A 25,844-nucleotide genomic window follows, 5' to 3' on the forward strand; every position below is an offset into this window, starting at 1 on the left:
CTGCATCTTGCTGCACATAACTACTTTGGATGATGCAAACCTTGCAAGACATTCAAATCACATGTACTCCACCCATCTCCATTCTATGTGATAATACAAGTGCCATTAGTATTTCAAAGAATCCAGTCATGCACTCCAAAACCAAGCACATACCCATCAAATATCATTTTCTACGTGAACAAGTGCTTGAACAAAAGGTCAAATTGGAGTATGTTCCGTCCAAAGAACATGTTGCTGATATATTCACTAAACCACTGCCCCGACAAACATTTGAATATCTTAGGCAAAAACTGGGAGTAGCTGCTGCATCATCCTGCTGTTAAATCCTATTTTCTTCAGAGAAAGGTGGTTATACATGAGTTTCATAAAGCGTAGTCGCGTACATACGCGGGTTTCTGTGGGCACAATCGCGTATATGTTGGTTTGAAGAAAAGCAGTGGGCTAGACTCAGGAAAAAGGGGTCTGCTATGGTTCTGTCAATTATCTGCTCTGTTTGATGATGGTTTCAATCCGCTGATAACATGTGGAAATATATTGGTCCTCATAAAGTTGTTGATAACTTGATGTATATCTGATTGATGATGATGCTTTGATATCTCTTTCTGACATATGCAATGATCAGATCTGACAGTGAACAGGTGGAACAGGTTCAGGGGGAGAACATGGTTGATGATATTTTGAGAACTAATGATGGACATATACAGGTTGCTGGTCTGGATGGTGCTGCTGATGGCGCAGATCAGTGTTACGGGAGAGCCCCCCCCTCGATCCCGCTCCCAATCCTCGCTCCGGGTGGGAGTGACTCGGGAGCACGCTCTCGAAAAGGGAGCGATTTTGGGAGCGCGCTCCCTAAAATAATTTTCGCTCCCTACCTTTTCGGGAGCGTTTTGCCTTTTTTGCAATTTTTTTTTGTAGTAATGTTCAAAATGCAATTTTTTTGAAAGAAACAAATAATTTTTGAGTGGAGCAACTTAATGATCAAGTCTATGTCCCTAGTATTGATATGCTATTCATGGTAATGTTAAATTCTTAAAGTAAAAGTGACATTCTACTCAATATTCATTTTCATCCTTTTACTTAAATTTTTAACATTACCATGAAATGACTTAGGATGTTTGAGAGTGGTTCCAGCCTCATTGGATTTCATATGGAGGAAGTATAATTTTAGATTTCATTCAAAATCCAACAGAATTATCAATTTTTTAGGATTCCAGGATTGGGGGATTGCAATGTTTCCATTGAATTTTGTCATGTATTAGGGTATGGAACTCGTATTTAATCAAGAGCACCAATCCCTCTATGTAGCTTGATGCGAGTGGCATTGGTTGTCGAACTTCTCTATCATGACCCTCCTAAAAATGTACGCATCACTCAAACAAAATCTTGACTTGACATGCTATGCTTTTTCTATCTTATGTTAATGCTTAGAGGGTGATATTAATGACAAAGATCCCTATACAAATATAGAGGTAATGACAAAGATACCTCTGGATATTAATGCTTAGAGGGTGATATTAATGACAAAGATCCTGATTTTCCAACAAGACTAAAAAATTAGACATTTCTCGTGGTGGCAAGAGGCCCAAGCTTAAGAAATAGATAATAGATTTACTTCTCTTTTTTAGTTTCTAGTAGTTTTTATAACTATTGACTCTTTCATATTTATTATGATACTTTTTAAAACAATATATGACAATTTAAGTTTGAAGTTGGCAATTATAACTCATTAGTAATGAATTATGAATATGATGCTTCATGAAAGTTGAAAGTTGTTTCATTTCATTTCATGTTAGATATTATTTGTTGTAATGGTTACACTTAGCTTACAAGTACAACTTTGGTGATCAATGATGATAAATGTTATATATTGAATTTTGAAAGCTTGAAACTTTAAGATTGATGAATCATGAGACTCAATATGTTGTATGTTACTAACTTGTGGACGTGGTTGATGAAGATTATAACTTCTAGATGATTGTTGTTATATGGTTCAATCTATGTTTTTTTATATCTAATTCATTATTCTACATGTTTTTGTTGACATATATGTATCAAAATATAAAAAATATAAAAAATATGTATATTATATAAAAAACGCTCCGGGATTCGCTCCCAAACCGGGAGCTTCTGAAAATGTGGCTCCCGCTCCTGTTTTCGCTCCCACTCCCCACTTTCGCTCCCGCTCCCAAGTAACACTCACTGAAACATTCTTTATGAGGTATACACCACTTCCATGTGTTGAACTTGCGTGTGTACGCGCTTTTACCAAAGTGAACCAATGTACAGATCTGCAAATCAAATTTATGATGTATACGCTGCTTTGATATGCAGAACCAACGTGTATACACTCCTTTCCTAAAGTGAACCTGCGTACAGATATGTAAGTGATGATTTAAACATTACAACTACTCCAGACTTCAGTCATACCCAGATCATCATATTTATAGACTACAACATGCGCCAGTTATTTAGATACATGATCAAAACTTTAAGTTGTTTCTGGTTGCTGTTGCAAAGTTTTGGGTTTTGTTTTGGGTGCTAGTTACTGTAGTCTGGTGATAGTATTCTGAATGATCAGATTGATGGGTTGTCAAAGTGTTTGATTGATTCAGTTGTGATTGGTTCAAAAGGTGATTGGGTGATGCAAATATATTTGATGATTGAATGTTGTCGATGGATCTAGTCTAAAAATTTATGAAACGTGGTCCTTAGAGGAAGAAATAAGGTCGTAGCCTTCTGTAGGTCGGCACCTATGTACTAGTAAACATATTAGCTAGTACAAGAGCTAGGGTGTTGTAGCTCCCTTCCAGTAGAAGCTGGAGAACGAGAGAAGGTTGTAGCCTTCTGTAGGTAGAACCCTGCGTACTGGTATAAGACTGCACCAGTGCAAAAATTGTAAACATAATTTTCTTATTATTAAAAGAAGACAGAGACGACAACAGCAGGTGGTTTTCACCCATATTGGGTTTCCACCTTATATCTTGGTGTTCATGTGTGTTGCTGATGTGTGATGCTTTATTCTGCTTTTACTGCACTGTCTAATGAATTCCTGATATACTAGTTAAATTTCAATGCATGATAATTTGGGTAAATCAAAAGATTTTTGCATATGCGCTGGTTGCATTAAGTACAATTGCATATACATGTTAGTTCACTGCGCTGAAGTAGTGTATACAATTCAGATTTGAAAATTAAAATTTTAATCTGATAATACTGATTCACCCCCCCTCTCAGTATTATTTCCAATAGTTTCCCTCGAAATTGCTATAGACATCAATCCCACATGGACACTGATATGCCACATTGAAGGGAATCCCCAAATAGCTGACAATTAGTCCAATCTATGGGGATCTAGTTTGGTGGGGAGTCAAACCCTACTGTGTGCATGAGCACCATTAATCAATCTCTGCCCAACACTCATTGGTAGAAATAAACCATCCACAAAATGATTATGAACCATCTGAAGGGCTTTTGGGAGCAAGATATCTCTCACTTACTTTTGAAGTCTAGCAATCTCTAACAAATAGTCCATGGAATCCACTGGAAACATACAGGGCCAAGGGGCACACCTAATGAATATATATGTTGGTGCAACAAAATCTGAGGGGATAGTGAGTTGTTAAGATATACATAGTTGAACACATTAGATATTGGAACGAACAAGGTCATATAACAGGTTAAGCGCTCACTTGGAATATGAAGATCTCCATTAAAGATACAAGAATATATATTAAAATGTATGAATAAGAATGATTACAATGAGGGTGAGAGTCTGCTTATATATGCTAGGCAGATACCTTTTCACCAACGGTTATGTCCTTTGGGACACACATTTTCATTAACTAGTTACTAATTAATTATTATTTATTATTATTATAGTTTTACATCATTTATATTATTTTATATATATTTTTATTGATAACATTGCCTTCCTCCTCAAAAAACTTTGTCCTCAAAGCTTTATTGATGAAAGGGTTTGATCTCTTTTCTTGTTTTGAGTGTCTTCTCGTCGCATAATTGTCATCCTCATTGACACAAGACGATAGGATCCTTCGTGTGATAGATAAAATTGTCAGGCTGAGAATGGATCTGACCATTCCAGATTAATCTTTTTTGGAATGCTCCAATCACTGGATATTGGTAATGAATTGTTATCATAAGAATGGATTCTGCAAACTTCAGTATTCCTTGGAACATAAATCTGTTGCTTCCGTTCTGATTGATTCAAATATGTAGACTGACTTAGTTGTCTTCTTTTGTGATTCAGACGTCGATAAGGAGTTCTTCTAGTTGGACTTTCCGTTATCTTGTGTGTCACAATTTCTTGATTTACTTCACGTACTGTTGTAGTTGAATTGGCTACTGAATCATCACTTGGAATTTCCACTGTTTGAAATGCAACTTCTGAATATGTTTTAATTTCTATTGGTTTCTCATCTTCTTGAGTTGTGATATTGATTGGATCGGTATTTGTTCCTTTTTCTTCCACTTGGACTGAAGACTTCGACACTTCTTTCATGATAAGTTCTTCTAATTTGTTTTTCAATGATTTCTTATCATCCTCAAGTTTCTTAATTTGAGTGAGTAGACTTTGATTATGGTTTCTGAGACGTAAGAGTTCCTCAATTTCTGAATCAACTTTATTTTGGTCTTTAGGCTTCTCATCTTTTAAACACTTGATTTGTTCTAATAACCTTTGGTTAAGGTTCTTTAAGCATAAACTTTCCTCTTCTTGTCCTGATTGACTTTCGTTGAGTTTCTTTTAAGATATTTCCTTTTCTTATTCTAAGTGGTGTTTCTTAGCTTTACATTTTCTCACTTGTGTAAGTAGTTTCTGATTATGCTCCTTCAAATATGAATTTTCCTTATTTTTGTTGGATATGACTTCTTCAAGCTCTTTCTACTTATTTGATATTGTTTCTACATTCTCTTGAAACATTAATTTTGCAATATCTTTAAGATCTTTTGATGAAGGCATTATCAATTATGATTTTGTTGTCATGTCTTGGAACATGACCATCTTCTTCTTGTAAGGGAACATCAAGATTTTTTATTTTTTGGTTGGTTTGTGTTTAAAATGAACGTACCTAATTTCTTGAACCAAGGTCGACCGAGAATTATGTCAACCTCTTTGTCAAGCATAGTTATGACATGGAATTGAGATATGTACTCATAATGATCAATTGTCACTTGTAAATTATTAATTTCATATTCTTTTTCGCCAAAAAGACCTTTTCGTTTGCCTATATTTGGCTCTAGAACTAATAGTTGATTTGCCAAATTAACATCGATGTAATTATCTTTGATGTTTGGATCAATAGCAATACTAATCTCTTTCCTTTCGATACACCCTTTTAATGTAAATAATCTAAGATCTACAATTAGGATACCTTTATAGGAGAAACTTCTTTCCTTTATTTTCGAATTAGGCTCCATTTTTTTTTAAATATTTGTTCAGAGATTGACTCTATTTGTTTTAGTCAATAATTAGGTTCCCCCCCACCATTGACTCTATTTGTTTTAGTCAATAATTTGGTTTCCCCCACCCCCCGAACCCCCTTTTACTCTTGAAAAAAGCTTCCTTAGTTTTGATTTATTTTAATTACTCCTTATTTTTTTAAATATGTTATTATTTCATTGCTTATTTATTTACTTTTTATTTATTTTAGTTTTCTTTTATTTTTATTTCTCTAATTTTTTTCAATATAATTTTTTTATATATAAGTTTTTTGAACTCTTTTATTATTATTATTTTCTTTTTCTTATATTTTTTTTGTAAATTAATGGCCAAAGGCCTGACAGAAAAATGGAGAACCTCCAATTACTTCTATGGCTAAAAGCCTGAATTCCAACAGCAACGAACTTGACGAAGGGTTGATGACCAAAGGTTGGGATCTGCCGACATGACTCTGATACCAATGCCACGAACAAAGTTCGTATAACAGGTTAAACACTCCAAAAGACATGGAATATGAAGATCTGCTTTGAAGATACAAGAATATATATTAAAATGTATGAATAAGAATGATTACAATGAGGCTTAGGGTCTGCTTATGTACCCTAGGTAGGTACCTTTTCACCAACGGTTATGTCCTTAGGGACATACCTTTTCATTAACTAGTTACTAATTAATCATTATTTAATATTTATTATTATTATAGTTTTACATCATTTATATTATTTTATAAATATTTTTATTCATAACGGAGATCAATTTGTTGACCATGGCTGCACATTTTGGCTCAAATCCCATGCAGGTCAACACCTCTGTGTTGAAAGTCCAATCCAGATGATCATAGGCTCAGTCAAATTCAATCTTGAAGAGAAAAAATTGAGGTACAGTCAGTCGCATGGGCCCACTCCAAAGCTTCCCATGAATGTGTAGAACAAATAGCTCTGGCATAAAATTTGTTTGTTCTTGTCAAATGACCTTTTGTGCTATTGTGTGGATTCTCAGAGCCATTTCTTTAGCCATGATGTTTTATGCAACACTAAGCAGAGTAGCATGCTGCCAAATGCCAATGGTGTTCTTGGCTGCATCTTTGGGGATTAACTTGATCTGGCCTTGGTTGTGAGTTTTATAAAGTCTACCAAAAGGAAATCTTCAATTGCCAAACAACAAAAAGCATCACTGATTGTGTCCCGCTTGGCCTTGTAGAATTCACAAGGCCATCCATGCCCAGAGGCTTGCCATTCTTTATGGAGCTGAGGGCTGCAAAAACTCCTCTTCGATAAATCACTATGCAATCTATCCTGGTCACCAACAGAAACCTTAAGTCGTATAGCCCTATTCCTAGCATCTATCTGTTATCTCACAAATCTGCAGCAAATCCATGAAATTATTGTAGGCAGTTAGCATATTGTCACTGGTAATTTGGTAATTACTTCTTCGTTTGGACTGGTGCACACCCTAGCCACACGTGTGATTGTCCCTGAACTGTAACCTCAAAATTCTTCTTTTAAAGATTTCACAGCATACATCCACCATGAATTTCTTGTTGAATGATGAAGTTGTAAGTAGATTCAGAAGGATAATTTGCTTTTAACACAATCCCTGCTAGAAATAAACCAAGCCATTGAATTTCCTCCCTTTAAGGAAAACGACTTCCAAAGATATCTCTTATGCAAAGACTTAGCAAAATTGCTAATCATATAAAAGGAAATCAACTTAGGGTTTTACTTGGGTACATTTAACAAAGAATGTTAAGTTTTGGTCCTGAAAAATTTAGCAAGGAAAATTAGTTTTTTTGCTTGACAAAATTAACAACAGTTTAAAAATAGACTGCTAAAAATAATGTTTCTGATGTCTGTGAAAACACTCTCATAATACTTGCTCTTCTCCAAGGAAGCCATGCCTCTCGTGTTGGTGCAAACACTCTCTCTTTTCTGCAAGGAACCAAAATATATGCTCAGAATTGGTATGCAAGCCCTGGACACCTAAGTACTGAAAATAGTAGTGCCATGAAACTGCTTGCATATCATCTGAAAAATGCTCCTTGGTGTCGTGATCTCACATGGACCAATAATTTGTGACTAACTCTGACATGGGGTCCTCAGGAGTCAGAACTCTAGCTCCTAGGAAATAGAACTGCTAGAAATAGTAGTGTCTCCACATCAGGCAAACTGACTCTGAAGCAAACTCTGATCACTGCTAAGATTGGATTGACCTGTGTCTGAAACCAAAACCAGCTTGATGGAATATAGCTGGATCTTAACCCTTCAGTTGCATAGGCAATCTTGGGGTTAACACCATCACACAATTTATCAAAGCAGATGGAGAAAAAATACTCTGAAAATGCACCCCAAACATACCTTTCACCTCAGCTAGATTCTTGGCAAGAGAGCCATCTGCTGGGCAGAAACCAAAAGTTCTGTTACCTACTACTTTCCTATTATAAAGTCAAAATAGAACTTAGAGCCCTCATCTCTCTGTAGAATCCACTGTAGTGAAGCTTTTTTCTTGTTTGAATTGGTGAGTCAGGAAAGTATGTGGCCTAGATATGGCTGAGAAATGTATCTCTGGCAGATCGAAGTTGGATGCAATTCTGAAATGATTCTGGTGCATGCAAATGCAGTAGATCTGATAGCATAAGTTAGAAGGGTTTCTTTCTTTTCTGGTTTTAGTGTTAATCAATGCGAACCTATAGCGTAAGAAGAAACCAAAATCATAACACTGATTAGTGTCTCCTTAGACCGAGTGCAAAACAATTATTCTGATTCATTATTCTGTTTTTTGCAAGTGGATATATAAATGATAGCAACTTTACAGGACGAGTTCTCAATATCGTTTAGCTAGAGTCTAATTTTCCAGGATATGGGTACATGGATGGGTGTGGTATGTGCATAAAACTTGGTTAAAATTGTCAGATATGGAGATGGTTCAAAAGAATAAATTTTATGCATCACATAAATGATAGTTTAGTTGAAAGTTGAAATATGGAATATCTAGAGGTGAATGTAGTGGTTCTTCATGATGATTAAGTGTTGAGTGTGTAACCTTTTTTCGTTATTGTTACTTTATGTTGCTATTCCTTGAGTAGGTTTTCTTTGAATATGGCTTTTTTCTTTTCTGAATTGCCTAGTCAGGATGGCATACGAACCATAGATATGGCTGGGAATTATATCCCTGCCAGATCTTAGTTGGATACAATTCTGAAATGAATCTGTTGTGTGCAAATCACCAGATCTAATAGCATAGGCTAAAAGGATGTCTTTCTTTTCTGGTTTTAATGATAATTTTGGGGGAAACTTATGGTACTGGTCAACTTCTTGAATATTCTATCAGCACCTTACTGATAACTGATGTCAAAGTCAGTGTTGTCATTAGGTCTAGATACAAACCTCTCGAATCAGAGAGCTCTTTGGGTGTATAGAGAAGTCTGGTGATAAAGATCTGATTCTCTTGAATCTGCTCTTTATTCTGACAGAAATAATGAATATAAGCCAATGAAAATTACATGCATTTACTAAATAAACTGTAAATTAAACTTGTACGTGCTGTGGTTTTGCAGGTAATTTCATTAATATGTTACTTGATGGAACAAAAGAATGACAGAGGACCTTTCTTGGTAGTAGTGCCTTCCTCTGTATTGTCTGGTTGGCTGAGTGAAATTAGCTTTTGGGCCCCTAGCATCAGTAAAATTGCATATACAGGTTCTCCTGATGATCGCCGTCGATTATTCAGGTAATGCACAGGCATCAAACTGTCCTGGTTTACTTGGGATGCTTCCTCTGTGATGGCAGAGATTACTAATATCTGACTTTTATTGCCTTTTCTGCATTTGTTTATGGTTGAACCAGGGAGAACATTTCTCAGCAAAAATTTAACGTGCTATTAACTACATATGAATACTTGATGAACAAACATGATCGACCAAGACTGAGTAAAATTTCATGGCATTATATCATAATTGATGAGGGACATCGCATAAAAAATGCATCTTGCAAACTGAATGCTGAGTTGAAGCACTATCAAAGCAGTCATCGATTATTGCTCACGGGAACACCACTCCAGGTTGGATAATTGATTTGTTTTCATTTGTTCTGTATGTTGGTTATAGATAACTAGTTATCATGGATATAAATTTTTGTAACTATAAAAGTCATTGTTAAAGCGCAGAGCTTGCAGTTTTATTATTTCATGCTCCATTTGGTGACTACTCTCAAAATTTCTTATGGATTTTGCACTTGTACGTTTTTTACCAGTGTCGTTTTGTTGTAAATACAGACTATGCATGGAATATTATAGCTGTGGATATTTTTAGTGTTCGGCCTGTCTTCTTCTTAACACACATTTTGTTTGTAGAATAATCTTGAGGAACTCTGGGCACTTCTAAATTTCCTGCTACCAAGCATTTTCAATTCGTCAGAAGATTTTTCTCAGTGGTTTAACAAGCCTTTCGAAAATGCAGGAGACAATTCAGCAGATCAGGTAGATAATGTTATATGCCATTGAAGATTGCTATCTATTTTTGAAAAACACAATAATTTTCTCCAAATTTTTCATTTTCTCATCTCTTTCTTTCATTGCTCATATGTAGGCTCTATTGTCTGAGGAAGAAAATCTTTTGATTATAAATCGTCTTCATCAAGTTTTGCGACCATTTATGCTTCGGAGACTAAAGCACAAGGTACGAAGAAAATTCAATTATATGTTTTGAATGTAAATTTATTATTTTTTATGTTCCTTATGATCTGAGAGATTAGAGAATTCTTATCTTTGCATGATCAAAGAGCCATCTAAATTTGCTATTCACATTCATAGAGAAGACGAAACAGCGCTTGTTTATGTTTAGGATAGTTAGAGTAGTTATATTAGAGCCTGTATCTCTAAGAGAAAATATGATTTAAGTATTACCTTTAATTGCTCACATTACTTTGTAATAGATTGGCATTGTTATTTTTCCCCGTGTTTTCAAACTTGGGCCAAGTTGACTCTGTCAACTCAGCTACCTCCCATATGAATTTAGCCAATGAATCGGTGTGGAGGGATGGTGCAGTACCAAACCAGCTGAGTCAGAGTTTGACTCGATCGGTTCAGTACCAAAATGGCCCTACTCAGACAAGTAGCTACTGGACCCCACTGTGGCTGACTCAGCAAGCAAAATTCTTTATATATATATATATATATATATACTCCTAAAACAGTGCTGGCAATTATTTGTAATGTTAAATTCTTAAAGTAAATGTCAACTTTTATATAAATTTTTAAAATTACCATTGATTGCTTCAGGATGTCTCAGTGTGGTTCCAACTCCATCAGACTTGATATGGAGAAAGTATAATTTCATATCCCATTCAAAATTAGCACACATAACAGTTTTTAAGATTTCAACTTATCGCAACATTTTCATTGGATTCTATCACGTATGAGAGTATGGGATTGGCATTTAATCAAAAACAGCTGGCCCTTTATGTACCTTGATGTTGTGCGTATTGATTTTTGAATTCCTCTGTCATGGACTAAGCAAAAGTGTACCCTTCACTCAAATCAAAATCATTGGTTAGGCATGTTAAGCTTTTTCTACCATATTATAAGGCTTGGTTTAGGCAGTTTCATCAAAATAGGGTGGTGTTGACCAATGCCCCTAGAGGATTGAGGTAGAGGTGATGGTTAATACTAATGGTGAGGATCCCAATATAAGTAATGTTAGAACATTGCTTGTCATTTAAATTTTCCTGCTCATTTATTCATAATGCTTCTTTCATAAACCTTTTATTGGAATCATGGTTTGGAATCTCTAAAATATATATTTTTGATAAATTTAAATATTTATACATTTTTTAGTAAACCAAGTCATTGGAATCAAGTCGGTCTGAGTCCAAGTTTTAGAACTTTAATGTTTCCTAAAATTTGAAATTCATACATCAAGCATTAGAATCTCAAGATGTACATTATGAGTCCTTGAAAGTGTCGTTGCTTCTAGGGATCAAGTTGTCATTCTCTGTATTCCTAAGTCCAACAATTATGGCCTTTGGTCATTTCAATCCTTTATTTTCAAACATATAACATTCATGCAATGTTGCTGAAATTGGCATCAGGATAAAATCGGCAAGGGTCTGGTAACGGAAAAAATCGTAAAAATCGGGAAACGAGTGTTTAAAATTGGCGAACATCAGCAAAAAAAAGGTTTTTAAATATTAAATGACGATTTTTAAATATTAAATGATGAATTTTTTTTTGTGATTTTTACGATTTTATAGCAATTTTATCCTGGTTTTATTGTGATTTTTTCCCGATTTTACAGAGTTTAAAATTGGTGATCTTTTTGGCTGATAAAATCGGCACCTGGAGAAAATCGTGTTGTGGCAATGCTATTGTGATTTTTTTGTGATGTTTACATGAGCCTGTGTACATGGTTGTAAAAATCATTCTGCTGCTACATATAAAAATGCAATAAATAGAAAAGGAGTGCTTCCATCTGCATTAGAAACAATTGTGGGAATATTCTCCAAGAAATAAACAAATAAATCACTGAACAAAGTCAGTAGCCACCAACAAAAATCAGTGGACGACTGTTGCAACAAGCCATCAGTCAATAAATTAGGACGTGAAAGAGGAAACTATCTGGGCAGATAAAAGCATGTTATAAAAATTGGGTCCATTGAATCTGCTGTCATGTACTGTATCATGTATGCATATGGAAAACAACCATCAAATCAAACCTTGATAAATGAGACAGGTCTCAAAACAAGGAGTGAACCCACCAAGTTTCTGTGAGGCACAATTATAGTCCTTATGCTAACATACTCCAAGTAATATGATTCTCTTAGCAAATATTTAATTAACAATGATTACACAATTTGTAATGTCAACTGTTTACAGATTTAAATAACTACTAACACTGAATAGTCTGATGGGAAGAATCATTATGATATCTCTGCAGAGTCTTTCATCTGCCTTCAAAGGTTTAGTGCACCTGCATCCTGTCGACCTCCCTGTTTAAGGTTCAACCAATTTTCTGTTTGGTGTTACGCCTATTCATTGGCTGATGAAACAAACATTTTTAAGGTAGTGATTTAGTATGGTCATGTGCTGAAGTAATAAAGGATAGTTTAGACCAAGTTATAGGATTTGTACTGAGATACACAAGCATGCAGCTTGTAAAAATAGGAGTGTTGGTTCCCATTTTGAGTCTGCATCCTGGCTTCCTTTCATTTCTCTTGCATGCAAGGCAGAGATACAGGCATACCCAGACTAGTATGCTTATCCAATAACAAATTCTCTGTTTTGCATATGTTGTCAATGATATATGATTTTGCTGTTAGAACTTAGGAGACTAATACATCAGTGTTTTGTGAATTTTCAAGATTTATCATGACAAGTTTATTTTAACTTGGGATGTCATGAATTGATTTCATAAAGGTTGAGAGTGAACTACCTGAGAAGATTGAGCGTTTGGTAAGGTGTGAGGCATCTGCATATCAGAAGCTTCTCATGAAGAGAGTTGAAGATAATCTTGGATCACTTGGATCTCTCGGACATTCGAAGGTTTACTGAAATTTCATTGACTTTCTTTCTACCTCTTTTCTTGTATAATCACTTTGAATATTTGGTGGTAAAAGGGTCTTGTGTATCACCTATGTAATATCGCTTCATTTCATCTAAGATTCTCTATTAATTCTGTTTTGTATCACATTTTCAGGCTAGATCAGTACATAATACTGTAATGGAGCTTCGGAATATTTGCAACCATCCATATCTAAGCCAGCTGCATGCAGATGAGGTATATCCCATAGAACAGTATTAGATTGTAACCTGTTCTCTGATAAACAATGGCATAACATAATATCTTATTAATCAGTTCTGTTGTTAACCTATACTGATTTATAAATATCAATTCTATCATTCATGATATAAGACACTTGATAATATGCTCGACTATTCTGTTGTTTTTTTCAGGTAGAAAATATGTTGCCTCGACATTATCTACCATCAATTGTCAGACTTTGCGCAAAGCTGGAGACCCTCGATCGCATACTACCTAAGCTTAAAGCAACTGGTCATCGGGTTTGTAACAATGATATAGGATGAAAGGACAAACTAAGATTTTTTTTTTTGTTCTGGACTGCCCTTTACAGATGTTAAGAAATGAATGTCCATAAACAGTCTGGTAAACTGTACTTTTATAATAATGTAATATATAATAATTCAGACAGCAGACATTCAGGAGTATTTTGAGAAATGAGCAATTTTACAAATACATATACAATGCAGTTTAGCACCATATGTGCTACAGAAACCAGATGATGAAAATGATTCAGAAGGGAGCGCCAGCTTATGTAGTACAGTGTCATCAATTAGAAATGTTCACTTTGAATCTAGTCAACGAAGACCAGAAGTCCAAGAGCTAATTCAAAAGCACGAAAAAGTATTCCAAGACCTTCCGATGAAGATGCCACATAAAAGAGATATCGAGCATACAATAAAAGTCAAAGAAAGATCAAACCCCATCAACATCAAACCGTATCGATATCCACATCATCAAAAAACCGAAATTGAGAGATTAGTCCAAGATCTTTTAAAATGTGGCATCATCACAAAAAGTAAAAGTCTGTATGCTGCCCCAGTTGTATTAGTTCGGAAGAAAGATGGATCGTTCATATTATTCGTCGATTATCGAGGACTAAACAAAATAACAATTAAAAATAAGTTTCCAATTCCTTTTATCGATGAAATGTTGGATGAACTACATGGCACTAAATGCTTCTCAAAACTAGACCTAAGGTCAGGATATTACCAAATCAGAATAAGATTGGAAGATGTAGCAAAAACTGCTTTCCAAACACATGAAGGTCGTTACGAGTTTAAGGTAATGGCTTTTGGTTTAACCAATGCACCAACAACTTTCCAAGCTATACTATGAACGAGCTATTCTGTCCATATCTAAGGAAGTTTGTGTTATTGTTCTTAGATGACATTTTGATTTACAGTAACACTTGGAAGGAGCGCCTACAACATCTGGAGAAAGTTCTTACTGTGTTGGAAGAGCATCAGTTTTATGCCAAGAAGTCAAAATGCACTTTTGGGAAGGAAGAAGTAGAATATCTCGAACATATAATATCCAAGGAATGAGTTAAAGTAGATCCTAACAAGATCAAGGCTATAAGGGAATGGCCCAGACCAATTAATATCTCCAAGCTAAGAGGATTCTTAGGATTAACCGGGTATTACTGAAGATTTATTAAAAACTATGCCCATATAACCGCACCCCTATCGAACCTTTTAAAGAAAAACTCATTTCGATGGAATGATGAAGTAGAAAAGTGTTTTGAAGACTTGAAAGAAGTTATGTCTAATGCCCTTGTATTGGCAACTCTAGACTTCTCAAAAACATTTGTAATTGAATGTAATGCCTCGGGTTTTGGCATAGGAGCAATACTAATGCAGGATGGTCATCCAATCGCGTTGAAAGCAGAAAACTCAATAAGCACGTATCTCTGAAGTCTATATACAACAAGGAAATGCTTGCTATTATGCATGCATTAGCCAAATGGAGACAATATCTCTTGGGAAGTAAGTTCTTAATATGAACAAATCATAATAGTCTTCAACATCTCCTCCAATAGAAAACGCTATCTATAGAACAACAAAAATGGATAGAAAAGATCGCTACCTTTGACATGGATATATTACACAAGAAAGGGAAAGATAACATTGTAGTTAATGCCTTGTTGAGGAAAGAAGAAGAACCATTGTTACTCGCAATGTCAGTGGTTGTTCCCGAATGGCTTAATGAGATTCAAAGTGAATACACAAAAGATCTAGAAACAAGTGCTATAATTAATAATCCTCCTCAAATTTCAAAATTTGAATGGAAGAATGATATTGTATGGTACAAGGGAAGAATTTATTTGAATGCAGATTCCAAATTTAAAGCCAAGGTCTCAAATAGTTGCATGATTCACTGTCCAGTGTCAACCATACATTGAGGATACTTTAAAACCTACTACATCGCACACCAGTGATTCTTTTGGAAGGGAATGAGTAATGATATTAAAAAATATGTAGTCGAATGCGATAAATGCCTGAGGAATAAAAATGAAAATATTATGACACCTAGACTACTTCATCCCTTAAACATTCTGAATCAGAAATGGGAGGAAATATCAATTGACTTTATTAAAGGTTTCCTTGTGTTTGATGGTAAGGATAAAATTCTTGTAGTAGTCGACAGACTCACCAAGTATGCTCACTTTATTGCAATGAGGAAGTCAAACTCAACAAAACAAGTCGCTGAAACTTTTTGCAAAAATGTTTACAAATCACATGGATTTCCCATGGTTATTGTGAGCGATAGAGATGCCAAATCTAAGGGTAATTTTTGGAAGGAATTCTTCAAACATATAGGAACCTATCTCAACATGAGTTCAACTTACCATCTTCAAACAAATGGCCAAATAGAGATTGTCAATAAGTGTTTAGAAGCCTATTTACGTTGTTATGGCACAGACAAACAAAATAAGTGGGTTCAATGGTTACATCTTGCTGAATGGTGGTACAATTCCACTTAACACACAACAATGAAAATGACTTTGTTTCAAGCTCTGTACAGTTACGAACCGTTGAAATGGAAGGACTTTGCTATCATTGAGATGAAGGTGCCAACTGTTAAAAACTAGTTAGAAGAAACCCAAAAAGTTGTCCAAATTCTAAAAGAAAATCTATATAATGCAAGGAATTGTATGAAGCAGCAAGTTGACCGAAATAGAACCGAGAGAGGATTTGAAGTTGGAGATTGGGTATTTGTCAAACTTCAACCATAAAAACAACTGTCCTTAAAATAAAAAGGAAAAAATAAATTGGCACCAAGGTTTTATGGACCATATCAGATCAACAAAAGGATTAGCCAAGTCGCATACAGTTTAAGCCTTTTTGATAAAAGCCATGTTCATAACGTCTTCCATGTATCCTGCCTTCAAAAGGCACTTGGTGAACATCAATCAACACAGACAACACTTTCGACTTTAGATGATGAAGGAAGGGTTATTCTAGAGCCAGAAGGTATCATATCCAGTAGGGAAAGGAAGTTGTGATCACAAGTGATCAAAGAATACTTGATCAAGTGGAAGGACTTACCAGAAGAAGAAGCTTCTTGGGAGACTGAAGCGTTTCATCAACAACATCTGGCGTTACGTATGCTTTGAGGACAAAGCATCTTTTTGGGATGAAGGCAATGTTATATAAAGATTAATTATTTTGTAAACTATTAGTTTAATTAGGGCATAGGGCATGATCTTTGATCACGCCCATTCACCAAGAGGCACGTACGACTGTATTTAAGCCTGGCCTCTCACTCTGTAAAGCATCAATTCATTCATTATTAATAAAATATATATCATTGTTGTTTAATGCTGATTTTTGTGCTCCAGTTATAGGAGGTTGTTGTTGCTTTAGATTAGGGCTTGTCACAAAAGGGTCAAAAACCATTTCTCTTGCAAAATTATAGAGGTCGCAAATATAAGTTATATGCAATTGTTGAACAGATCTGACCTTTAGATCAATGATCAAATCGGGACGCAAAGTAATTCTCAGAAGAGGATGTCCAGATCTAAGTCACATGGTTCGAGTTCGAGTTTGAGTTTGGTTTCGATAATGATTAGGTTTGTTTTGAGTTTGAATTTTTTGATGAGGTTTAGATCATGTTCGCCTTTAGGTTTGTCCATATATATATATATTGAATTTAAAATGAGATATACGATAAAATAGTGAGAAATCAACATCAATAAATGTAAAAAATGCTATCACGGATATGTAAACTGCAAGAATAGATTACAAGATTGAGTTGTGACCTGAGGTTATGAGTTTTGATCTGTGGACTTGGTCAATGGCTATGAGGTTCGCCAAACCTCAATTTTTTTTAAGGTTCACCAAAATTCGAACCTCAATGTTGAAGTTTGACGAACCTTGTGACATAGGTCTAGATTTAGAAACACTTTACAGAAGGACACCTTAAGTAATGCAATTATGCTTTAGTGGACCTTTGACAAGATTGCATGCGACTAGGATCAATAGATAATGAATTTAGCACAAACTGCTTTTAAACGCTTACTCAGATTTGTGCGCAAAGATGCCTTAATAATGAATCCACACACAAGGAAGTACAGGTCTCAGAATTGTGCCCTAAGCGGTCCTTCAATTATAAGCCATGGTGAATTTCTGCCATAGGTTGCACAGACTTGTGTTAAGAACCAAACAACAAGAGTGAGTGATCTTTCAATACAGATATCAACACCAATCCGCGAATTCTAATGTGTGCCATTCTGAGGAGGCTGAATTACAATAGAGCCAAAGAGATTGATCTTCAACATGACCTTTCAGAAATATGTTTAAGAGATATACCGGATCTGCTATCCTATACCAAACAAAACAAGCCAACTGCTCCTTCTATGTTGATCCTTGGAAATGCACAGGAGTCGCAGAGGCTTATTTAATGAAATAGAATATCATAACACAATGAAAACCTTAGTCCAGAAACAAATTAGAAAACAAAACCCTTTTGTACTTCTTCGACCATCTTCATGATGTGATCAAGGCTGCAAAAAATTCAAAGCTTATTTTTGCGTTGAATTCTTGCTCTTGAGAGGAAAGCGAATAATTTTATATAATTTTAGGAGGGTCTCCTTTGAGGTTAGCTGACATGAGATTTTGGAGGGAGTCCCAAATTTAAATTTAAATTTTAAAAAAGATGGAGCCAAAAACCCATGTTTAATTTGGGTTGACTTGCATTTTGAGTGGAGCCAAAAATTACCTTTTAATTTTAGAACCCTTTTGGAAATATTTAAACAATTTCATTTATCCCTTAATTAAGACACCCTTCTTAGCCATAGTCAAGCCAATAATATTTTGCCATATCATCAACTAGTCGGGGATTTTGACCATAAGTAGGCGGCTTAAACTTTAACCAAGCATATCTTTCAAACCATGAGGACCCACAAAGTGTGTTACATACTGTCAGAATCGACATGGTGAAGATAATCCAATGATGATGGTCTCCAAGGCAAATTGATTGGTCTGCATCTTCAAAAATCCTCAACAAATGCAGGGCTTCAACCTTGTGGCATGGGGCACTAATATTCAAGTAAGCATACATTCGGATTCGGGAGGGCCCACAAGATGCTCCACATACCACCAAAAATGGCATGATGAACTCCATCACATTGAAATACTCTCATGCTGAGAATCATCATCAAGACCCTCCATATGTGCGGGGCTCCTCCGAGACATGCCATCCAGCTAGGTTCTCTAAACCCTTGAGCTAGGGTCTCATCAAGCTACATCATCCTATGGACATCATCACATTAGTGACCTCCAACTGATCTTGACATCAATGACGATATTTTCACTTCCTTGACATCAATGACAAGGAACATAAAGAGTGGTTGAGATTATTACTAAGTCACTTAAATAATTAAATTATACATCCGTGAAAAATGGCTTAATACTCCACAATAATTAATTGAATTTAATTATTGTACTTTACCTAAGTTAGACTTAGGAAAGAAGACAAATAAATTACTCCACCAAGCAAGCACCTAAAAGAGGCAAATAATGTCTTCCACATGGTAAGACACCAAGCCTATGTAGAAGACCTTCCGAAGCTTCCATCAGCTTCAACTCTCCCTCATAGTAAGGAAGGGATTCTCCATCACCCCCAGCTTCTTTTGGTACATCACAAACTTCCCTTTCACTAGAGGCTTAGTGAGAACATATGCCACCTGCTCCTCCATAGAAATGTTTTGGAATCTCATAGCACTTCTCTGGACACTGTCTTTGATGAAGTGATATGTGATCTCGATGTACTTGGATCGATGATGAACCACAGGTTTCTTAGTGAGCTTAATGCAACTCTCATTATCACAGTGAATCACCGTTAGCCCCATCTATTCATGAAATAGTCCTCCAAGCTTCTTGTGAAGCCACAATGCCTCACAACTCGCCATACTTGTTGCCATGTACTCTTCCTTTGCTGAACTCAGTGCCACTAACTGCTACTTTTTGTTGAACCATGAGATTATCGTTGAACCTAAGTTGAAACAACATCTAGATGTGAATTTTTTGTCCACTACACTCCTTGCCCAATTAGAATTTGTGTACCTTTGCAACTCCACTCCTCCATCTTTGACATATCTCAGTCCAAAGTCTATTGTACACCACAGGTACTTCAACACATGATTCATTGCCACCAATGGACCTGTCTCAGCGCCACCATGAACTAGCTGAGTGTGTTCATAGTGTAGAAAATTCATATGCTATAGCCCCAACCTAGTTTCAAGTTTTTGCATGAAGTTTAATGCCCAAACCATACATTACATGTAGCTAATATAAATGTTAGACATGCGTTCAACTTGAAACATAAGAGTACTCTACTCTGTTGACATTTCATAGTTCATACAAGAATTAAATGCGAACACATACAATTTTTTACACAGTGACTTGGTCTAATGACCTTGGAAAAACCCACAAGGGGAAAACCAGTTCTAAAGGAGGATTTTAATTGCTCATAAGGAAATTATTACACAACAAATATAAAGACAAATTATCTCCCTTTTTGCTTGCTGAAGTCACTACCATTTCTACGTAGAAATTCGAACCACCACACAATCATAAACATAGCTATGACTTGATTTAATTTTTGTGCATACACTCAGTGACTGCCTCGAATATAGTGCTAGACTGATCATAAATTTTGCTTGGAATCTCATGCCTCTAATCTAACTTGAACTGCCTCGAAAAACGCATTGCTAAAGGCCCAAAATTTGCGTTGATAGTCTCAAAGATTTTCAGACCTCTTGATTGAACTATGGTAGAGGAAATAGAGGTTCGAGCTGCTCCTTTTCGTACCAGTAAAATGTGGAGTCTCACACTCAATGACTCAACCAATCACACAAACTTATAGCTTAAAACTCGACCAGAAATCCTTGGACACTCGATTTGAAACCTCTTGTGCAAAAATCTCGAGATGCGTGCCAAATGTTTGAGTTGGAAACTCTATTCTATTTTCCTCTCTAGTTGTTCGAATTCCCTTCCTTATCTCAACTATTTCAGCCTCCTCTCTACTCCTTGCTCTCCTCTCCTCAAGTCTCATGAGAATAATGAGCCTCCTCCTTCACCTTTTTCCTTTTCCTTTTTGTCATCTTAGTATAAGAGAATCCTAACCTTTAGATCTAATGGCTAAGATTAAATCTCAACTCATTAGATCAAGGGTGGAGAGTATTCCCTTTCTTGACCCCCTCCCTCATGTGGTTGCCCTCAATTAATGAGCCTCGTAGTAACTTTTTAATGTTTTGTACCATGTGCACCTTTTCTCTCATAAAATCAATTTTAAAACATAAAAGTCACTTTAATGTTATAAAGTGTACTTAGTACTTTTCTCATAAAGTCACTTTATGACGCAAGTGACATTAATAAATTAAAGTAATTGGTACATAACTCATAAAAAGTACTTTGCTCCATGACATTAATAAAACTCATAATGACACATGACAAAAGGGTCATTAATGTGTCTTCCTAGGCCAAAAGGATAAATGCACTGGGAAACACCTCCTTGGTGCCCTTATTTTCAACATATAACAAAACATATATTTGGCCTAGTGTTGGCCAAGGAACCTATTAGCTGTCTGTACATGTGGGATCCACTAATTCACCTTCAGAATAACTTAGCTTCTTCAGGTTAGTGATCATCAATGTAGACATCGGCTTGCAATCCTCCATTTTAAACCTCCTCAAGATTTCAACTGCATAATTTCCATGTCAAAGAAAAATATCTCATAGTTGTTGCCAAAACCCCAATGCCAAAAAGTAGTACATCAAGCCATTGTCCTTCATGTTGAACTTCAAAGCAAGATCCTCTTTGCACTTCCCTATGAACTTTTCCGATCCTATCAAGAAGAGATTGTGCACATAAAGTACCAAGATGAGCTTCTCACCCTTAACAAGTACATAGTACAAGTTGGGATCAACTCACTTTTGGTGAAGCCCAAGCCAAGAAGTGTCCATCGATTCTGGCGTACCATGCACGTAGAGCTTGCTTTAGCGCATAAAGAGCCTTCTTCAACCTGCCTACATGGGAATCTCTCCCATACTCCTCATATCCCTGAGGTTGTTCAATATACACCTCCTCTGTAATCACTCCATTGAGAAAAGTAGTATTCACATTCATCTGATGTATCCTCCACCCCATCTTTGAAGAAATGGATATAACTTCTCTAATAGATGCATATCTGGCGATAGGTTCAAATGCCTCCTCGTAATCCACTCCCTCCTAGGAGTACCCTCTCGCCTTGAACCTTGCTTTATACTTCTCGATACTGCATGTTTGATCTTATAGATTCATAGAGAAGTGACCACAAAATTTCCCTCTGGTTTTGACACTATATCCTACACGTCATTGGTCATGATGGAGCTATATGCCTCTATCATGTCATCCCTCCAAACCTGCTCATCTATAGCCTTTTAAAAAGTGGAAGGCTCAGACTCGCTAATGTTGCTTGATAGTGCCAAATAATTGGAAAATCTGGTAGGTGGTCTACTCTACCTGAAATTTGTAGAAATTTTTTGTTTTGTGTAGCCCTCCTAGTTTCAAGGTTTTTGCATACAGTTTAATGCTCACAGTCCCACATGTTGCTAATATGTAAACTTTTAATACAAATTTTATTGAAACATTCAGGGCTACTCTACTTCTTTTATTTTCTAGTTGATAAGAAAATAAAAGCACAAACACACACACTGATTTTACACAATGATTTTTGGTTAATTGTGATCCTAGAAAAACCCCAGATTGCGGCAAACTAGTGTAAGGAGATTTTATTTTTCCTCTTTATTAGGAAATTTACAATGCAACAAATGACAACATTTATACTTATCTCTCCCAGCTATTCGAGCCATTGTCTAGCCACAATAGTCTAGAATGTTGTGCCTCTGCCAGACTGTATAACTTCAGAAATTCGTGCCATAACCAGCTGATCTCTTCCTTGAATCTCATGCAATAGAACTGCCCCTGATCCTTGAAATTTGGGCCAGTCAACCCAAGAATTTCTCTCAAATTTTAGTCAACTAACAAGCTGGTCTGCCTCAAATTTTGCCTTGAATGTCTGCCTAATAACTTAATCTGAGATCTGAATTTCTTGTCACGAATAGTGGGTCTATCATACTGTATTAAATTTATGGCATCCAAAACCTCCTTGAAAATTGCGAAGCCTCCCTTCTCCAGCCCTCGAAACTTGCACTGATAATGATGAGAATTGTCTAGGGTTGTGTGCTTGCAGTCACTGCTTGAGGTTCAAATTTACTCTTGATGAAGATCGACTTCCTTGGCAAAAATCTCCTCCTCTTGCAAACTCGTGCTCCTCTCTATCTCTCTTCCTTTCACTTCTCCAAATGCACATGAAGAATGGAATAACTTCCACCTTTTTATCCCTCTTTTGCTCTCATTAGATAGGAAACCCTAACCTTTTTTAATCAAGGGTTGAGATTAGATATCAACCCTCTAGATCACTGGTGGAGATCATTCCCTCACTTGACCGCCTTTTCTTGTGGTGTTCCTTATTAATGATTCACTAGTCACTTTATAACTTTATATTTGTACCTTGTACTTTTTCTCCACATAAAGGCCATTTAAAAATATAAAGTGACTTTTTCATTACTTTAATATAACTCATAAAGTCATATGCTAAAAAAGGTGTTTTCCTAGGCAAAAAGGAAAATGCACTAGGAAACACCTCCTTGATACCTTTTTCTTCAACACTCCCTCTTATTGAGAAAGGTGTTTCTCATCACTCCCATCCTATCTCTGGAATACACATGCTTGCCCCTTCATAATGATTCGGTGAGAATGTATGCAACCTATCATCAATGGATATGTACTGAAGCTTCACTGTCGCTCTCTGTACTCAATCCTTGATGAAGTGGTAGTTGATCTCTATGTGCTTTGACCGGTCATGAAATACATGATTCTTTGTGAGTTTAATACAACTCTGATTTTCACAGTATATCATAGTTGGTCTCAACCTTTGAACAAATAAGCCACAAAACATCTTGCAAAACCAAATAACCTCACAACTGGCCTAGCTAGCTGCAATATACTCATCTTCCGCTGAGCTCAACGCCACTGATATCTTCTTCCTGTTGAACCATGACACCACTATTGAACCCAACTTGAAACAACATTTGGATGCACTCTTTTGGTCACTAGCACTACTTGCCCAATTTGAGTCTATACAACTTGTCAGCCTGACTCCATCTTTTCAAATATAGTCCAAACCATAGCCCACTATGCCCCGTAGCTACTGTAAAACATGTTTCGCGGCCACCTAGTGCACTCTCCTAGGCTCCATCATAAACTGACTCAATATGTTGATTGTGAAATAGACATCCAGTCTAGTGTTGAGCGGATACATCATTGAACCAATCAATTGACGGTACAAAGTGGGATTCACTGACTCAGAATCTGAAGCATGCAACTTCTTCCAGTTGGTGATAATCGAAATAGTCATAGGCCTGCAATCCTCCATACATAATCTCCTCAGTATGTCCCCTGTGTATCTACCCTGACCCACAAACATATGCCCATCCTTCTGCCAAACCTCCAACCCCAAAAAGTAATGCACCAATCCCATATTGGTCATGTCAAACTCTAAAGCAAGGTCCCTCTTGCAGTGTTGGATGAGTCTCTCCTCTTTAGTAATAAACAAGTCATCCACATATAGAACTAGAATGAGTGGATTGTCACCAACCATGATGAAGTATAGGTTCGGATCTGGATCACTCTTCTAAAAACCCTTCTGCTGCAAGGAAGTATCAATCCTCTCGTATCATTCTCTCGACACCTGCTTTAGTCCATATAAGGATTTCTTAAGCCTACACACATGAGATTCTCTCCCATGTTGATTTGGGGTAGCATCGGTTGTGCTCTAGCCACGAAATTTGGTGGAGAGGTTGGAGCACATGAGATCTCCAATACCTAGAAGGGGTTTGGGCAAATTCTAAACAGATCATGAGATATTAGAATAATTAATATTTTTAATGGAGTCACTAAGTCTAAACTTAGGGAAAATAAAATATTAATGTGTATTAATATGAATTTGTGTTAGAATGGTCCAAAAGACATGGATCAAGCCAGATCTAATCTTAGCCGTTGATTAGGGACTTCATCTCGACCGTTCAGATGTCAACAAGAAAAGTATAAAAGGAGGCTTGAGGGTCACTTGGAGAAGTACACCAAAGTGATCAGTCATTCTATTCTCTAGAGCAGGGTTTGCTAAGAGAGATAGAATCAGTGGTCGAGAGAGTAGCTAAGGGGCATTGAGTACAAAAAAACAGAGAAGGCAGAGATTGTGCTGGGAGAGCAGCGCAATAGCCAAGGAGAGTGACACAGAGCCAACAAAGGGCTCATGTAGGGCCTCGCAGAGGCAGCCAAGTGCTGCGCAGAGCACCAGAGAGGCCAATGTGTCTGACGTAGAGGCCCAGAAAGCTGACGCAAGGCCTCCGCAATGTTTTAAAACTCCGACTCCGACTTCGACTCGGCTGAGGGTTGACTCCGACTCTGACTCCGACTCGGTATCAACTCGGCCGGCTCGATTTCAATGACTCGGTCCTTGTAAAAAATACATTAAATATTTATTTTTTATAAAAACACATAATTTTAAAGATTTTCATTCATGTTTCCAAACACACAGCATTAGAATATAGATAGAAGACAACATATGATCAAAGTAGGCTCATGAATATATCCATTATATCAAAATGGCACCCAGTACATTGTCCAATACATACACGATGATGATATAGAGATCAAAACAAAAACACATAACCAAGGAGGCTATAAATGGCCTCTACAACAAAACTCTGTGACCAGTACTACTGGCTACTGCTAGAGTTGCCAACATCATCTGGCTCAGTGTTACTTGGGAGTAGGAGCGAAAGTGGGGAGCGAGAGCGAAAACGGGAGTGGGAGCGACATTTTGAGAAGCTCTTGGTTTGGGAGCGAATCCTAGAGGAGTTCGACAACCAATGTCACTAACATCAAGGTACATAGAGGGATTGGTGCTCTTGATTAAATACGAGTTCCAGAATCCATACCCTAATACATGACAAAATTCAATGGAAACATTGCAATCCTCCAATCCTGAAACCCTGGAAAACTGATAAGTCTGCTGGATTTTGAATGAAATCTAAAATTCTACTTTCTCCATATGAAATCCAATGAGGCCAAAACCACTCTCAAACATCTTGAGTCATTTCATGGTAATGTTAAAAATTTAAGTAAAAGGATGAAAATGAAGATTAAGGAGAATGTCACTTTTACTTTAAGAATTTAACATTACCATGAAAATTTATAATTGCT

At 36.4% G+C, this 25,844-nt stretch overlaps 1 protein-coding gene across 4 annotated transcripts in view; it reads left to right on the forward strand.

The window, feature by feature from the left end:
• LOC149140382 (uncharacterized) overlaps positions 1 to 25,844 on the forward strand; it is a 241,685-nt gene that overhangs the window by 198,882 nt on the left and 16,959 nt on the right. For all 4 annotated transcript variants that reach the window (XM_089449709.1, XM_089449710.1, XM_089449711.1 and 1 more), the window contains 7 exons: positions 9,012 to 9,184; positions 9,301 to 9,514; positions 9,806 to 9,931; positions 10,041 to 10,130; positions 12,866 to 12,991; positions 13,146 to 13,226; positions 13,403 to 13,510. In XM_089449709.1, the coding sequence (XP_089305835.1) occupies positions 9,012 to 9,184; positions 9,301 to 9,514; positions 9,806 to 9,931; positions 10,041 to 10,130; positions 12,866 to 12,991; positions 13,146 to 13,226; positions 13,403 to 13,510 (918 nt within the window). The remainder of the gene's footprint in view (positions 1 to 9,011; positions 9,185 to 9,300; positions 9,515 to 9,805; positions 9,932 to 10,040; positions 10,131 to 12,865; positions 12,992 to 13,145; positions 13,227 to 13,402; positions 13,511 to 25,844) is intronic.

This window comes from Pinus tabuliformis, chromosome X, assembly GCF_031772625.1.
Source record: "Pinus tabuliformis cultivar Carrire ecotype Pingquan chromosome X, CPIR1, whole genome shotgun sequence".
Taxonomy (NCBI): domain Eukaryota; kingdom Viridiplantae; phylum Streptophyta; class Pinopsida; order Pinales; family Pinaceae; genus Pinus; species Pinus tabuliformis.